The sequence below is a fragment of the Ambystoma mexicanum genome, chromosome 9, assembly GCF_040938575.1.
Source record: "Ambystoma mexicanum isolate Mex_15411 chromosome 9, UKY_AmexF1_1, whole genome shotgun sequence".
Classification (NCBI taxonomy): Eukaryota; Metazoa; Chordata; class Amphibia; order Caudata; family Ambystomatidae; genus Ambystoma; species Ambystoma mexicanum.
The window spans coordinates 659,904,872-659,923,069 of NC_090931.1; the positions used below are offsets into that span (position 1 = coordinate 659,904,872).

Sequence of the window (18,198 nt, forward strand, 5' to 3'; positions counted from 1 at the left end):
CCAAAATTTCATGGATCAGTGGCATTGGGTATCGGTCCCTGATGGTTACCTGGTTAAGCCCACAGTAATCAATGCAGGGTCTTAACTCCTGCGTGTTATTTTTAGGGATGAAAAACAGGGATGCCCCTGCTGGTGAGCATGAGGGTCTGATTAATCCGTTGTGGAGGTTGGCATCCAGGTAGGTATGTAGAGTTTCCTTCTCCTTGAGAGAGAGAGAGAGAGAGAACATCCTTCCGAAGGGTATGAGAGCATCTGGAAGTAGTTCAATGGCGCAGTCCTCAGGACGGTGAGGGTAGAATCTGGGGCGTGTGGTCCACGAACACCTCCTCAAAACTGCCTAGATAGGTGGGCAACAGATGTACCTGCAGAGGATTCGACGAAGTGGAAGTTGAGTTAGCCAGGGCCTTGACAGTCTCATAGGAAGTACTACTCAGCCAGGACTTGCGACAAAATCCAGAGCTGAAGGTGATCTGGTTCCTAGCCCGATCTATAGTTGGGTTATGTTTCCTCAGCCAGGAAACCCCCAAGATGACCGGAGAATGTGCCGCCCGAATGAGATCAAACTGTATGCTCTCAGTGTGGTGGAGCACTGACATCTGCAGTACATTGGTGGAGTGGGTTATTAATCCCGAACAAAGTGTCGTACCATCCACACCTTTGACCTTCTGATCTTCTTCTTTTCTCTATCCTTTTGATCTCCATCTTGTTAGCCCACAAAATGTCCATGAAACTGCCGGCAGACCCGCAGTCTATAAGTGCCAGAGTATTGATGGTCTTAGTCCCAAACGACAATTCAATGGCGACCACCATCAAGCGGTTGTCTTCAGTGGAAACCACAGAGGATACTGTCATTGAAAGATAGGGACTTGATGCGACACCTCAGAGACACGTCCCTGTCAATTCCGAGGTCGCCCGTTTCCCAGACGACAAGAAGGCACCTCCGTACAGTCCCGTAGAAGATGGGAACTAGAACCACAGTACATACAAAGGTTGTTATCCTTCCTCCGTTTTCGTTCATCAGGGGACAACTGACCTCTTGTGGTCCCAATCTGCATCGGTTCTTCCTTGGGCTGTTGAGGCGAGGAAGAGGTAGGGGTAGTGGTTTCCATGGGGTATGAAGTAGGGCGTTCCTTTCTTCTTTCTGACCTTAGTTTAGATATGCAGAAATCGATTTGTAAAGTGGTAGCCAGTAGGTTGGAAAAGGTAGCAGGTCTGGGGGGGAGAGCCAGCTCATCCTTAAGATCCTCACGAAGACCATGTCTAAAAATGGTGTATTGGGCGATCTCCGGCCAACCAGTATCAGCTGCGATTCGTTTGAAGAGGGATATGTAGGTCAAAAGGTCAGAGGCTCCCTGTCTGATATCTAAGAGTTCTTTGCTGGCCACCAAAGCAGGGTCTTGTCTTTCAAATGCTTGTTTAAATTGAGCTGTAAAAGCCCCATAATCCTGAAGGACGGGGTCTTCCCTGGTCACCATCGGGGTGGCCCAGGCCAAGGCATTACCCATAAGATTGGATACTAGGAAACCTATTCGAGCCTTGTCGGAAGCATAAGTATAGGGGCGGAAAGTGAAATGAACAATGCATGCTTCCATAAATTCTTTAAACCTTCTGGGAGAACCATCATATTTGCCCAAAGCCAGCGGCATGGGTGGTAAATCGGAATGGGTCTGCTCCGAGTGGCTACTATCTTTCGAAGAGTAGTATTCTCTGCCTTAAGTGCCTGAACCTTCTGAGAAAGGCCTTGTACAGCATTGATAACTTCTTGAAGCTGCTCTGCTGTCACCATGTTGAGGTTCATTTTGTGGCGTTGCAAACTGTCAAGGCTGTCTGGTATCACTGCTTCGGACCACTGTGCGATCCAAGTAACCGTTCCTCCTCAACTGATTCTTCTCTCAAAGACGTTTGGCTTCTTTTCCTTTCTTTCTTTGTTCTGTCTTCTTCTTTGTGAAGAGATATGGCCTTCCCTGGATGAAAGCCACAATGATACTGTGAGAAACAACGGTAGGCATAGGGCTCTAGCCTGGGAACGCCCATGCAAGAGACAAAAGCTAGCAGCAGAAAAAAACACTTGTTGGGCGGATTGAGTGTAGAAGTCCGTCTGCAGGGTGTGTAGGTAAGGGCAGGAGTACCGCAGGAAAGCGTGGAAGGGAGCTGCTATCTGAGGAGGAGGAAGACTGAAGAGGAGAATGGGCTCTCTCTGAAAACCCAGGCACCAGAGAGAGATGAGACCCAAGAACTGAAAAAGGTAGGTACCACTAAAGCACAAGTATGCTACGGCAGGAACACCGAACAAAAACAAACAGAAATGGATGGGCGAGAACGTTTTTTTTTAGCAGGGAGCATGGCACTGAAATCTGCCGACTCCACTTGTGCCCTGGCAACATTTTCATACATTCTGTGGGATTGCATATCTATGGAAGCAGAGCATATTCCCAAGGGGTAAGAAAGGGGTGGCTTCTTAGCTATTGTTAGGGATGGCAAAGAAGCTAGTTGTGAATCCCTTCAGTTAGGGTTGGATACTGCGGATAGTGTCAGCAGATCCATGGCTACCAGCACCGTAGTGCGCAGATATGCGTGGTTGAGGAAGTCTGGTTTTGCGCCAGCTGTGCAGTCTAGGCTTCTCAACATGCCTTTTGACGGATCTCATCTTTTTGGCAGCAAGGCTGATGAGAGCCTTAAGAGGTTGCAGACTTCGAAAGCAGCAGCCAAGTCTTAGGCACCGCTGTTAGGCAACCTCAGCCTTTTCACACTAGTGGACAACCTTGGAGGGTTAGATCTTTTCGCTACTACTCCTCAGTTGGAAGGGCAAGAGGAAATGCCAGTCAAAGAGGCCAGAGAAAATGTCCTCGTGGTGGTAGAGGTGCCAAGCCAGCTCAAGCAGCAGCCTCCTTACCATCTCTGAGGACTTGAGTCACAGTTCACCAATGGGGGCAGACTGTCTCTGCATCTAGAAGAATGGCGAGACATTACTTTGGATGCTTGGGCTCTGGAAACCGTAGCCCAGTTATTACCTTCCTTTTATAAGAAGACGTCAGAACAATCCACCGGGGAACCGCTCTTTGATGGTTCCGGATCCGCTCCTTGTGCAGGAAGTGTTAACCCTGCTGGAGAAAGGTGCTATAGAGCCGGTACCTGTAGCGGAGAGGAAAAAGGGATGTTACACCCCATACTTGTTGATCCCAAAAAGGACGGGGGACTAAGTCCATTGGACTTGAGATACTTGCACAAGTTCCTCAGGAAGGACACATTTAAGATGGTCACACTTTCTGAGATCCTTCGGGCCCTCCCGCTCCAGGATTGGTTGGTGTCATTGGACCTTCAGGATGCTTATTTTCATGTGCCAATCCATCTCAAGCACAGAAAATAGGTTCGCAGTTGGCGGTTCTCACTATCCGTTTCAAGTCTGCCTTTTCGGGCTGACCTCCGCCTGAGGGTTTTCACCAAACTAATGGCGGTAGTGGCACCGAATCTCAGGAGAGGGGGGATTTGTCTACCCAAACCTGGACGATTGGCTGATCAGGTTGCGTTCTCCTGAGCAAGCCCTCCACCAATCATAAATACTGCTTTGGGAGTCTGTCAAAGATGAGGAATACGTTGGAGGACACAATCCATTCGAAGAAAAAGTTACTTACCTGTGGTAACATTCTTTCAACTGGATGTTCCTTCAACGAATTCCTCATCGCCCTCCCAACCTATCCCTCTGTAGAATTTCCCATGCTGTTACAGCTACCGCTCCACCAAGGTTGAGTACTGCCATGCCCATATTTATGGGCATCTCTGCTGCATGAGGAGGAGGGCAAAACAGAACTGAAGCCAGCGGGCGCTGCGCGTGCTAAATATGCTCTCTGACGACGTTACCCTCGACGGATGCCTTGGAGGGACATCGACTCGACGCCATTGATGCACAGCGGCCTCTGCTGAAAAAGTAGCTGAAGCTGGACATTGCATGTCAAAGATGAGGAATACGTTGGAGGGACATCCAGTCGAAAGAACGTTACCGAGGGTAAGTAACTTGTTCTTCTCTGCTATTCTCCCCCATCCTGTACATCAGTCGTTTCTGTGCTCTGCAGGCACCTCACACAGAAATCCAACAACAGAGTTGCTACACTTGGTTCACACACCACCATGTGGGAACTCCTCATGCCTGCACGTGGGAATTTTCACAGTGAGAGAAAAGGGTGTTTTTTATAGTGAAAATGCATCTCAAAAAGGGATACAGCAAAGTGAATGCAGAGGTACACTGCCTGCTGCCCCAAGGATCTTCACTCCTGTGAGACAGGAACGAAATGTCAAAGATGTAAGACTCAAAAATGATGGAAAGCAAAATAACCAACTCCACATTACACAGAAAATGCAAAGGCACATCTGACAAATTGAACATTTCTAGATTGTTTTTTAAAGCCTGTATTTTCGAATGTATTGTCTTCTGGGTGTTGCAGGTAGGGTGGCAGTGCCCGCTGCGTGTGACCAGAGTATTCCTATAATACATGTTTTGGCTTTCCTGCAGGGTGTGGGGGAGCCAGCACTGTTCCTTGGGTGCTCTGTCTTTTTCGCCATCAAGGACGCCATAGGAGCCGCCAGAAAAGAAAGACACCTCCTTGGCCCCTTTGTGACCAGGACCCCGCTGACCCCGGAGCGGATCCGGATGGCGTGCTCGGATCACATGACCGACATGGTAAGCTGTTTCTGGCAGCTGGGCAGATGCCAAGAGTATCTTGGAAGTAAACAGTGGTGGAGGCTCTAGCCTTAAAGAGACTATGCGATACTTTGTAGTTTCTGGAAGACATGTCATGTGCCGTATGCCGTTTTTTATCAGAGTAAATGACTCTGTTTGTTATTCACTTGGACAGAATTTCTTCGTGGGGAAGTAAATTATTTTTATTTTCTCCTCCAATGTTTTTTTTAATCTATTTTGTGTCATCAACATGGTCGTTTCAGAGTACACAGGTCAGCACAAAAAATAAATTATATATGTTTTTATGGGTCAGAGTGTATGGAGGGTGGGAGGTAGGAGTGCTGGGAGTAACAGGACTATGGCGGGGGGGAGTGGCATTTGAAGAAAACGCAGAAATACTCTTGCAGTAAATGACCACAGAGTAATTTACTTCAATAAAAGAATGTAGAACCATCTTGTGCTATATAGCTTTCGAATGTGACGGTTACATATAACCTTTGGAACGTTTTTTTCTGCCTTGAATATTTGGTGGCCCTGTACTACCCCATGGGTTTGCATTGCCTCCTTCATCAGAGCTGTCCCTACCCTCATGTGGCGTCACTTGGGCATTATGATGTCACGTGAGGGCAAAGACATCACCAGTCAGTGCGATGAGAAGGGGCACATTGCAGTGCATGTATTTTGGCATTGTCAGAGTGAGTCAGTATCAGTGGGAAGTTTCACTCCAGTAGCAAGCCCCTACCCCAGGGGAGGGAGTCAGGGGTGGACCATAGAGACACCTAATTTTTAGCTGCTATGGTCCCACAGTAAAAGTAACAATAATGTCAAAAATAAAAGTTAAAAAGAGCGTGTTCCTCAAGTGAAAATTCCAGACTAATGGTTTTCTGCTTGTACTTTGATTCTAGGGTGAAGTGTTATGGCTGTCGGGAACTTTGCAGAGCCCTTGTACGGGTGTGCCCACCTTTAAATGCTGTCCGATAACAAACCATATTTGCCCCACGCAGTACTTTCCAGGTCTGCCTGGGTGTCAGTATTGGATGGGATCACAGCTTATTCTTGGGTATAAATGTACAAACAAGTGGTATTTAAAATAGACCTGTTTACATTAGCACCATACTCACCATGCTGATAGCGAGGTTTCTTCGTAGAAAGATGCTGAGCAGTTGTCACCTGAGGTCCCTCCTCTTCCCCACTTGATTGGAACACAAAGTGAGGGCAATTTGTCAGTTTACGAGGCATGCTTCTGACTGGTTGACATTTTGTACTCTACTCCTGTCCTCCCTTTTGTGTGCTGGGTTAGCACCCATTGTGAGGTGTCTACTCTTGAATAGAAGACTTGCTGGAGATCTGGCTGGGATGGGGATAAACTGCACAGCTCTTCTCTGTTGCCAGTAGGAAAACACAGGACCTCCTTTTGCACAGGCCATCCCTTTCCGTTTCCTAGAGGTGGGCGAGGTGCATACCTATCAAATCTGCTGCCTATAACCTGTCCTGAGTAGCCTGGAGCAAACACACTTTGCATAGGACGGGGCACCTCCAACACTTTTTGAATGTGGCAACCAACAAGCTAAAATACCCCAGTGGCTGAGCAGACACACTAATTAGGTAATGCCTAGCAAAGCATCTGAGGGGTCTGTCTTATGGGGATTCATGCGATAAAACCTGTGGGGAGATGATGTATCTAGGGTGGCCCGTCCTCGACCTTTAGTGCAGGACTGAACCACAGTATAAAGACATGTATCATGTCCCAAGATAGCTAAAGAAAAATCTACAAGTAAATCCATTTTTCAAATCAAATGGATTGTGTCCTCCCACTTATTCCTCATCTTTGATATACTCTGATATCCTGCTTGCAGCTCAGAAACATTTCACAGCAGAGGATGATGTGTGTCCTCGTTGCTGACTTTGTGTCCGTCTGTCTCGAGTATGATGTCAACATCAGTATAAATGGCACGCACTGCGCCTGTTGCCTTGACTTGTAGTATAACAGTAAGTAAGAAACGCGTGTGCAGTATGATAGGGGATTAAGTATTTATTCTCTCGCGTTAACAAGTATTCACATCAGGCCCCACCGACTAGTGAATGCAGGCGTTGGACTTCGAAACCCGCATCTCCTTGTCCTCGCTCTCCCACGTTCCATCTCTCGTTCTTCTCTCTCTCGTGCCTCACCAGCCGATCGCCCACCAAGTTAACCTAACTAATGAACTACACGATGCTACACATCTCCCCTTCTTAACTTATATAATGCTACAAAATTAATGTTCAACAAAATTTATCAATACAGTTCAAAATATACATAGTCTTCCATTGGCTCAATGATCCCACACAAAGTCTGTCATTCCACGGGGATCATGAATGATTCTTCCTCTGCTTGACTTGCGTGGTATATCTGTTTTAGGCTTTGGCAAGGAAACACTTTGTATGCTCTTCTTATTCTCTACACTCCTATCACAATCTTTCACACCACTGGAACTATCATCATCACTGTCTCTCTCATCACTACCACGTTTCGTCACATTCGCTTTGGGTACATCCCATGTGCATACCCTCTCCATATTCCAGATTCTACCATCCTGAACTCTCACTGCATGCTTAAACACTTCGACTATGCCGACAGGTTTTGACCATTTGCACGGGCCATTCCACAAAACAGGAGGAAGCTTGATCCTCACCAAACCCCCCACCACCAATGGTGACTTTTTCACAAATTTTCCTACGGATCTATCATAATTGTTCTTATTCTTCAATTGCATATTTCTGATGTTCTCACACACATCTCCAAAATCTTTCTTTATAGCAGACATCCTTTTCATCCAGGATGGCGTCAACTTAGTGTTGGCCTTTCGACCTCTACTCATTTCAAATGGTGATAAACCTGTGGTGCAGTGTGTTGTGAAACGATGAGCATTAATTTTTTGTCTGACAGCTTCTTCCCATCTCACACCATTAGCCCACGCCCATCTTACTGCATCTTTTAATACCCTGTTAAAACGCTCAACTATTCCATTGGTCTGAGGGTGGTATATTGCACTTCTTTTGTGCACAATGGAATTCTCATCACAAAATTTTTTCATCTCTTTCGAACGGAACTGGACACCATTATCTGTTAGTATGCTCTTTGGTAAACCTTCCCTTCCACAGATCTCTGTTAAAAATTCAACAACCATTTTTGCAGTCATGCATTGTTTGATCATTACTTCTACCCATCTAGTCAATAAATCAATGACTACTAGGCAATATTGTTGTTTTCCCTCGCTGTAAATTGGACCTAATATGTCCATACCTAGATCAGCCCACACATTACTCGGAAGATCTGTAACTACCATGGGGTATTTCTCACTCACACACCCTCTATCACTCTCTTTGCAAAGGATACAATCACGTATATTCCTTTCGATTTGTAGATCATATCCTGGCCACCAGAATTCATCACATATTCTCCTTTTTGTCTTCACAATACCCTGGTGACCTTTGTGGCCCAGCGTAATGATCCTTTGGCGCAGACTTGCAGGTGGAATGATTCTGTCATTTCTCATAACTCTATTATTCTCCACCTTGAGTTCATTCGCTACCTTCCAAAACTCGAACAATCCACTTTCTTCATATTTGGTTTTGATCAACGAATTACCACTTAGTAATATTTCTCTCAATTTCTCAAATTTCATGTCTGATTTCTCCGCATCTTCCCATTCCTTCTCTGATATGGATAAATCTTCAATATTAAGTACAACTTCTGGGTTCACATCTTCATCATTATTTATCTCCGAAACATTGGTGAGTCTTGAAAGACAGTCAGCAGCACGATTATCCGTACCTGGCACATATTTCACTACACAGTTGTATTCTTGCAGGAGTATGACCCATCTTTTTATGCGGTTCGAAACATTTTCCAAGCCTTTATTCATTATGACATGAACCAGTGGTTTGTGGTCCGTGTGGAATTCCACTTCTGCACCCCAAATAAAATTTCGAAATCTTTCTGCAGCCCATTTGATAGCTAATGTTTCTTTCTCAATAGCTGCATATGTTTTTTCTGCACCTTTTAAAAGCCTAGATGCAAAAGCTATTAGTCTTTCTTTGCCATTGATCTCTTGTGTGACCACTGCACCAAGGCCTACATTGCTGGCATCCGTTGTGATGATTGTTTTCTCTCCACTCCTGAAATTTTTTAGTGATGGTGCCTTATTCAACTCATGTTTTATCCATTCGAACTCTTCTTCACATTCAGTGTCCCATACAAATGATTTCTTCTTCAAAAGTTCCCGGAGTGGAATTGTATGTATAGCGAAGTCGCGCATGAATTTTGAATAGTATTCGGCCATGCCAATGAAAGTACGCACTTCTTCCTTAGATTTGGGTCTTGGCATGTTCTCAATGGCATCTAATAGTTGTTTCTTCGGCCTCACTCCTTCAGCTGATATATTGTGACCTAAATATTCAATCTCACTACAATTAATTTTGCATTTCTCTTTGCTTAATGTCATACCAGCTTCATACAGTTTCTTGCACACATATTGCAATCTTTCATCGTGTGTTTTTTGATCAATAGCGTGTATTAGTATGTCATCCTGGAAACATATGACACCTTGGTTTTCTGCAAACAGGTTATGCATAATTTTCTGAAAGACAGATGCCGCCGATATAAGCCCAAATGGCAACCTCTTATATTGATAAAGACCATCTGGTGTGATAAATGCTGTCATGCACCTGGATTCTCTATGTAATTTTACTTGATGATACGCTGAGGTTAAATCAAGAGTGGAGAAATGTTTCGATGGTCCAATGGTGGAAACTATTTCATGAATGTTGGGAAGTGGGTGTCTGTCAGGAATTACACACTTATTTAGCTCCCGCATGTCTACACATATTCTCAATTTCCCTGACTTCTTCCTCAGGACAACCAATGGAGACACCCATTCACTGGCATCGATACTTTCTATGATACCTTGGTCCTCTAAACTCTTTATTTCTTTTTTCACTTCCTCCCTCATGGATAAAGGGATGTTGCGAAGTCTCTGAGCTACTGGAACACAGTTAGGTTTCATCTTGATCTTATGCGAGTAACCCTTCAAACATCCAATCTCATTCCTGAAAACACATTTAAATGCTTCTTCGTTAGTTTTTGTATCATTCATCTTTATGTGTTTTCCTAACTTCTCATTTTCAATGTTCATCACAGATTCATCTGCACTGGCATCTAACTTGACTTTGAGTTTACTTTGATGAGTCCAGCTTAGTAAAGGGATTCTGCCTGACCTTGTGATATAAATTTTTCCATTTGCCTTCCTGTCTTTAAACTGTAGTTCACCCCAAAACCATCCGATAACGTCAATTTTTATTCCGCCATAAGCTCTAGGTCTTATGTCTGACTCATGTAAGTATTCATGTCTTCTTTTATCCCACATACATTGCGGAATCAAGGTATATTTGGCACCAGAGTCAATCATCATGTGCATGTTTACTCCATCAACACGCACCGTAGCCTTGGGGCTTTCCAATTCCTCCTCATGCTCTTCATCCATTATGGTAAATACGCACTCGTCATCTTCTCCATTGCTGTCATTATCATCTCCGATCCAATTCATGGAGTTACTCTGTGCTCTGCAACACCTAGCATAATGGCCCTTGCCTTTGCATTTCCCACATATGATCTTAAGTGCTGGGCACTCAGGATTGTCTGCCCAGTGATCTGTGCTATCGCATCTAAAACATTTCCCGGTATTTTTCCTTCTTGGACTGTTCCTCTGCTTACGTGAAGGAGGACTTCTCCTTCTCGTGTGTATGTTGGATATTCCTTTACTCCTTTTGTTTTCATTCCATGAAGGTTTACGATTTTTGTCCCACTTGTTCTTCCCACCGGTTACTTCCATCACTTGGGCTAATGATTCATTATTCTTGTTAATGTTCATCCCATTATTACTCTTTGGCGTGTCATGTCTGACTTCAATAGATTGTACTCTGTTCTCCAGTTCTTGAACGCATTTCTCAGTGTGTTCAACTTCCTTGGCTATTCTTACAACCGTATCAAGGGGTGGGTCATCTTCAGCCCACAACTTTTCTCTCACCTTGCTGCTTCTGCATTCCAGCATAAACTGATCACGTATTCTCTCATCTAATTGAGCATTGAATTTGCACGTCCTGGCCAATTTTCTTAATATAGTTACGTATTGTTCAACACTTTCGCCTTCTTCTTGGACTCTTTTTCCAAACTTATAACGTTCAAGGATGGTGCTCAATTTTTTTTCATAATGTTTACTCATCTTCTTTACTGAGCACTCATATTCATTTAGGTCTGCACTATCTTCCGGTGATAATTCAGGCAAGTCTTCAAATTTTTCTTGTCCAGCTGGCCCCAAACAGTGCAATAGGAGTGACTTTCTTTTTTCTACGCTGCAATTCTGTCCACACACTACTCCTGCATAGTGTTCGAAAGCTTTAATCCACCTCTTCCATGGAATTGATGGTTCTCCTACTTCTGATAGGAAAAACATAGGGGGGGGAACACCACTGAATGCCATGGTGGATTGAGCGTGTGTAGGTTTATCGTTTGTGGAACATGCAGTTCAACTGTATTGGTATTCAATTGGAGAATGCACTGTAATGCTCCTTATGCCTGCTTTGTGCGTTTGAAAATTGCTAGATTCAGCTAAGATATTAAGTTTTCAATTTACATTTAGGTTGTGAGCTTGTATAACTCTCAGTTTCCCCTTGTATTACTCTCAGTCTCCCTGTCGTGCTTTAAAATATGTATCTGCCGATTTCACTGCTCATTTACTCTATGTAATACGGTAGTTTTTGTTGTCCGTAATGTTAGTAGAGATTGATTGGCCCTATGTATCCGGAAAGGGCGGAGACTTACTTGTTCTGGCCGCTGCAACGCCAGGAAAAGCGGAGCGGCCTCTATGGATCCAGTCGTTCCTCCCCGGCACTGTGGATTGATCAATGTGGCCGCTGCAACGCTCAGAGGGAAAAGCGGAGCGGCCACTGGGATACCGTATCCGTCGCGGAACCGCGGTTCTTCAGGGGGGGGGCGGTGGAGCCTGAATCCTCGTCGCCACTTGTAGTATAACAGTAAGTAAGAAACGCATGTGCAGTATGATAGGGGATTAAGTATTTATTCTCTCGCGTTAACAAGTATTCACATCAGGCCCCACCGACTAGTGAATGCAGGCGTTGGACTTCGAAACCCGCATCTCCTTGTCCTCGCTCTCCCACGTTCCATCTCTCGTTCTTCTCTCTCTCGTGCCTCACCAGCCGATCGCCCACCAAGTTAACCTAACTAATGAACTACACGATGCTACACCTTGGTTCAGTTTTTCCGCACAGCTTACTCAAACAGTTCACTCACCTCAGCGTTCATTCTTTCTACGTACTTCAAATTTTTAGAAAACATCCACATCCACCCCGAAAATGGGATTCAAAACATGTGCTGATTGCGGCTTCAAGGTGTCAATAACGGATCTGCCTCAGGTATGCCTTTGCTTGATAACGGGCCAGAAAGTCAATGACTGTGGCTTATGTCAATCCATCACGGTGAAGGCCTTAAAATAGAGGAAGGGGAACTCGTCCTGGGTAGGCCTTCCCCTAAATCCGCTGCACCCACTCCGTCAAAGGTTAAATCGTCCGAACACAAGAGTTTTGAGAGAAGTTTCTCCACACTGATCCAAGAAATGCAAAAAACATGCAAAGCGTTCCAGTTCGGGGTCTCGTCACTCTTCGTCATCCTCCTCGAAGAGGTCAAGAAAAAGGCGGTATTGTTCTCGATCAACCACTTCGGATTCCTGGCCCAAGGGAAAACGGTTAGGCTTCCGTGAAAAATGGCTTCTAAGGCCGAGTTTGAGGAATTTCTGACAATCAATGTTGGAGGTATTTGCAAAGGTGGCAACTCCTACCCCTTCGAAGAAGTTGAAAGACTTCTGACCCCATCGTGCCGCATCAGGTCGACAACAAAAAACACTGTTTGCGCGCCCAAGAGCCCAGACAGAAAGGCATTGAAGGCCCCTGAAGTGCCACTTGTGGTCTTGACCCCTTGAGTAAAGACTCTGTCTTCACTCCAGTCTCCCCTTCGAAGGAGTCGAAGTCGAAGCTGAAACCTTCAACATCCTCATACAGCTTGCGAAAGGTTTTTCAACCACAGACAAAAAAACATTTCAAGTCTATGAGCTCAATATATGAGGAGGGGGAAGTGGAGGAAAGCACTTTTTTTTTATTTGGCCTGGATTACGGCACTCCTGGTGTCCCATAAGAGCTCATCTCAGAAGAATCTAATATGAGGGACCTGGTTGACACACTTAGGGATGCTAGTGGGCTAGACACTTCCCTGAGGGATTTGGGAATGTGGATGCATCATACAGATCTTTGATGTCAAAATTCATAGATTAATAGGGCTGTGCTAGAGCTGCTGTGGAGTTTGAGCAGGAGGATTTAACTGATATCCTGGATAAGGGCCTTCCAAAGGATCCCATACTCTCATTCCATAGAGCAGTCAAGAATAGAGTCCTGGAAATTGGAGAAAACCAGACTCCACCCCTGCAATGAATAAAGATTTCACCCAAAAATATAGGCCTTCCTAATTGTCCCAGAGTTTCTCTCTAAACACCCAAGCCCTTAGAGCTTGTTGGTGCAGGTAGCCACCTTTACTTCCAAGGGGGCGGCGTACCCTACAATTCCACCAGACGTGAAATGATAAAAGAGTGGACACCGTGGGGAAGAGAGTCTTCTCAGCAGGGAGCATGGCTCTTAAGGCAGTCTACGCTACCTGTGCCTTGGCCAAGTTCACTAGTACTCTGTTGGAGGTGGCTGCTATGCCGGCAAACATTTCCCCGAGGGGAAGAGAGAGTGGGCTTCCTGAACATCATACAGGATGGGAAGGATGCCATGTGTCAGGCACTACAATCGGGTTTAGACACAGCAGACTGTGCAAGTCACTCCATGGCTGCCATTACTGTTCTCAGACAGTTTACTTGGCTGAGAAAGTCAGGTTTTGCACCTGATGCACAGTCCAGCTTTTGAACATGCCCTTTGAGGGCTCACAACTTTTTGGATCCAGGGCAGATGAAAGCCTAGAGAAGCTGCAGACCTCTAAGGCGGCCACTAAATCTCTCAGTGCTGCAATTCGGCAGCCACAACAGGGCCAATTTTCCTCTTCTTCCTTTCAGGGTTGGGGGGAATTGGTCATTTTGTTTTTATTTCTCTGTTGAACGAACAAGAGGCCAATTTGCTCAGAGGGAACAAAGGAGGCATGGAGGCCAAGGTGCTGCTACACCCTCCGCCTCTTATCCATCCACAATCTCTGCAGCTCTAAAACTGCTTTAAGACCGTAAGTCACAAGACTGTGGTAGGGGGCAGATTCACCCAACATCTGGAAGAGTGGCAAAGTATTACTTCTGAGGCCTGTTACGCTCACCTGGTTCCCACAGGGGCGTCGATCGGACCCAGACAGCTGCGGTCTCCAGCAACGTGATGCGTAGTGCCGAGATGACTGTCTGGACTGGCCCGCCTAATCTCGTCTGCTTGATCCGTAGAAGTATTCTCCTGCAGGTGGAGAAAGGGATTTAGCCACCCGTGGATTTTAGTGATGGCCCCCTCCCACTGTTCTCGTTCTCCCCTCTTGTCACCTCCGATATCCCCTTTTAGTAACCTCACCTTATGTTTTTAAATGATGAGCTCTTCATCCTGCATGGCATGCAGGGGCGCGTAGATACCAGTTACTTCACTGGTTTGAAGTTCCCTTGTTGAATTGCAACTGGTTCAAAAGAATATTGCTTGGAGGCAGCTGATGGCGTTCTGGTAAGATTCTCTATTACCCAACACTGTCCGGTAAAAGTTGCATGAGTTTAACTTGTTGTTTTCTCCCTTCATAGGTGCGGCAAATGAAGATGAGGCGTATTAAAGGGTAATGGCTCCGGTGGTAAATCAGGTAAGCCTATGGTGGTAAGAGATTGTATTTGTCGGCTCTCTTAGCTCACCTTGTTGTTTCTTTTGTTTTCCCCCAGGTGCTGGAGTTCGGCGAGGAAAATGATGGAGGCAGCGCCGGATCGAAAAATGCTGTGAGGACCGGTGAGTATGGCGCGACGCTGCAGCTGGCGATGCGACGCGTGCAGAAATAATGTCCTTTTCAAGTTCGAAGACGTGATGGATCCGGAATCAGGCAAAGATTGAAATAAGGTCGGTGTCCTAACCTTTCCTTCTTGTTTCCTATTTTGCTAGGAGCTCTGGATTCGAGACGGGCGTGGCTGAAGACTGGATGCTGACTGCAGGCACGGTGAGCGTTACGCTGCTGTATGCAGAATAACGCGAAGCATGTGTTGCTGATCGGGCGTGGTTTAAATAGCCTCCAAAGTAGTTCCAGGTAAGAAGTTCCCCAGAACCACACAAGAGTAAAAAAATAGTCCCTGTAACAAAATAGTCCCATCCAAGCCTCACGTTGGCTTGGATTCAGTTGCAGCATGGTCTGCATGAGGTAAGTAATGTTTATGAGCCTGGCGCCAATGGCGCCAGGACTGATTTCTATTATGAGCCTGGTGCCTAAGTTCCTAAAAAAACCTCTGAACTGCCCCCCAAGGGGCCAGTCCTTGAAACAACCAGACCTGCTCCTCTTACAGGAGGTTCTAACCCTGTTGGTAAAAGGTGCATTCGAACCGGCACCTGTAGCGGAAGGAATCAAGGCAAGTACTCTCCATACTTTCTGATCCTGAAAAAGGGTGGAGGATTGCGACCCATCTTGGACTTGAGATGCGGGAACAAGTTCATCAAGAAGGACAAGTTCAAGATGGTAATTCATTTGCAGATCCTGCTAACCCTTCAGCTCCAGGATTGGATGGTGTCATTGGATCTTCAGGATGCTTATCTCTATGTGCCAATAAATCACAAACAAAGGGAGTCCCTGAGGATGAGATGCCTTGAGTGGGCCCTCAAATCCCAATGGTCACAATTACCTGGCAGAATGACGAATCTGCTTCAGATTCTGAGCAAGGTTGTGCAGTATCTCCTGTGGTGGGCCTGCGAGGAGAACGTGTTGAAAGGAAAAACATTTTGGCAACCATGGCCAGATATTACGGTAGTTACGGACGCCTGCCTCACAAGTTGGGGGGTATACCAATGAACTGATGATCAGCAGATGCTGGTCTCCATCAGAGTCCAAACTGCATATAAACATTTTGGAGCTCAGGGCAATCAAACTAGCGCTGATGGCCTTTCTGCCTTCTGTACAGGGAAGAACATCCTGATAATGATGGACAACACAGTGGCCATGCATTACCTTAGCATGAGAGGAGGTGTAGGGTCACTACCATTGCGCAGAGAGGCAATGAAACGCTGGTTTTGAGCACTGCAAGAAGGAATCTCTCTCGCAGCAGTTCACCTAGCCTGAGAGGAAAATACAGTGGCAGACGCTCTGAGCAGGCAGAGCACAGTGGGAGTTAGCTCAAGAAGTCCTTCTGAAGATCTTTGCCCTTTGGAGAACCTTTCAAGTGGATCTGTTTGTGTCCACTGTCAACAGGAAATGCAACCTATTCTGCTCCAGGGGATTTCCTCAGAGAGTAGCTGTGGGGGACGCGTTCGTGGTTGATTGGGGATTTCCACCCCTGTACGCGTTTCCACTGGTCTCCGTCATTCCTCATGTTCTCAGGAGGATGAGAACGTTCGAGAAGTTCATGATCCTGATTGCCCAGGATTAAGCCACGAGGACGTGGTACACAGAACCTCTGGAAATGTCCATCTGCCCTCCAATTCATCTTCCCGACAGAGAGGATCTGCTCTCGTAAGAGGAGGGTCGAATTCTTCAACCAGAAATCAGGACGGTCAACCTTCACGCCTGGTTTCCGAGAGGTTAAGGTACAAAGATTGGGAACTTCCGGAAGACGTGGTGGAGGTGTTGCTTTCAGCCAGAAGGCCAGCAACGAAATCGCTATACCACTGCTGTTGAAACAGGTTTTGCAGCTGGTGTAGAGATAAGGGAATGACCCATTCACTTGTGACACATCATCTGTGTTGTCCTTCCTTTTATATCTAGCCCATCAGGGACTGCAAGTTTCTACGGCCAAGGACTATTTGGCAGTGCTGTCCATTTTCACGCGTGCGCCAGAACTGGTTTCCTACTTATAGCTCCCCATTGTCATTCCATTTTTGAAAGGATTGACTAATAACTTCCTGCCAATTCCCTTTATTGGTGCCGGTCTGGGAGCTTAACCTAACCTTGAACTTTGTGATGGCGCTCCTTTTGAGCCTTTGCATTCCTGTCTTTTTAGAATGCTTTCCTTAAAAACAATGTTTTTGACAACCATTACTTCTGCTCACAGGGTTAGCGAGATTCAAGCTGTGTCATCTAAGCGACCATTTACAATCTTTTGTAAAGTAGTTATGAGGGCCCGGCCCTTGTTTCTACCTAAGGTGGTGTCAGAATTCCATTTGGCACAGAAAATTGTTCTCCCTGCTTTCTACCCTCCTCCTCATCCATCTAAAGAGGAGAAAAGACTCCACAGATTGGACCCTAAGAGAGCATTACGATTTTATATTAATAGGCTCTCTAAATTGCGACAGGATGAGCAACGATTTGTTGGTTATTCCGGCCATAGGATGGGACAGGCGGTTACAAAACAAACACTGTCTCGCTGGATTATCCTGTGCATTTCCAAATGCTACAATCTAGCTGGAAAAGAAATTCACAAAGGCATAAGGGCTCATTCAACTACAGGAATAGCCACTTCGACTGCCCTTCAGAGGGGGGTGCCGGTGCAAGATATTTGCAATGCCGCCACTTGGACTTAGTTGCATACCTTCACAAAGAATCATTGCTTGGATTCCCGATCAGGCAAGGCCACCAGATTTGGAAGGGCAGAATTACACAGCGTGAATCTGAAATAAATTCTCCCTTTTCCACCTCCTATAAGGCACTGCTATGGGAGTCTTTCAAAAATGAGGAATATGTGGGAGGACAAAATCCATTCGTTGTTCTTTCAACTGAATGTTCCTCCACGTATTCCTCATCGCCCCTCCCAACCTACCCCTCTGTCAGGAGAGAATTTCTGTGATGTACACTTTCCTCTCTGTTAATGCTAATGCTTTTCATATCTTTGAGACTGCTATGCTGCTGAGAGGAGGAAAAACTTGAACTGAGGCAACGTACGCTGTGCATGCCATTTATACTGACGCTGACGTCATACTCCAGATAGACGGACGCCGTCGTGGGACACGAAGTCAGCGACGAGGATGCACAGCGCTTTCTGCTGTGAAAGGTTTCAGAGCTGGAAGCAGGATATCGGAGTATATTAACGATGAGGAATACGTGGGCAGAACATCCAGCCAAAAGAAGAAGTAATTTGTTAATCTCTGGCAAAATTAGCTATTCACAAGTGACACTTACTGAAGTAACTTCTAAAGGGATTAAACAGGGCTATTACTATGGGTAAAGACTTTTGGGGGAGACCTTTATGGCTACCTTCATTTTTCACAAAAAGCAAACAAGGGATCTTGAATGGATTTTACCCGAATTAGGCTAATGCATACTCAAGTGTTCTGGCTGT

General features: G+C 45.7%; 1 protein-coding gene across 1 annotated transcript in view; it reads left to right on the forward strand.

Annotated features, from left to right (window-relative positions):
* LOC138488462 (aldehyde oxidase 1-like) overlaps nucleotides 1-18,198 on the forward strand; it is a 705,629-nt gene that overhangs the window by 674,040 nt on the left and 13,391 nt on the right. Inside the window, exon 34 of the mRNA XM_069615436.1 lies at nucleotides 4,508-4,675. Within this exon, the coding sequence (XP_069471537.1) occupies nucleotides 4,508-4,675 (168 nt within the window). The remainder of the gene's footprint in view (nucleotides 1-4,507; nucleotides 4,676-18,198) is intronic.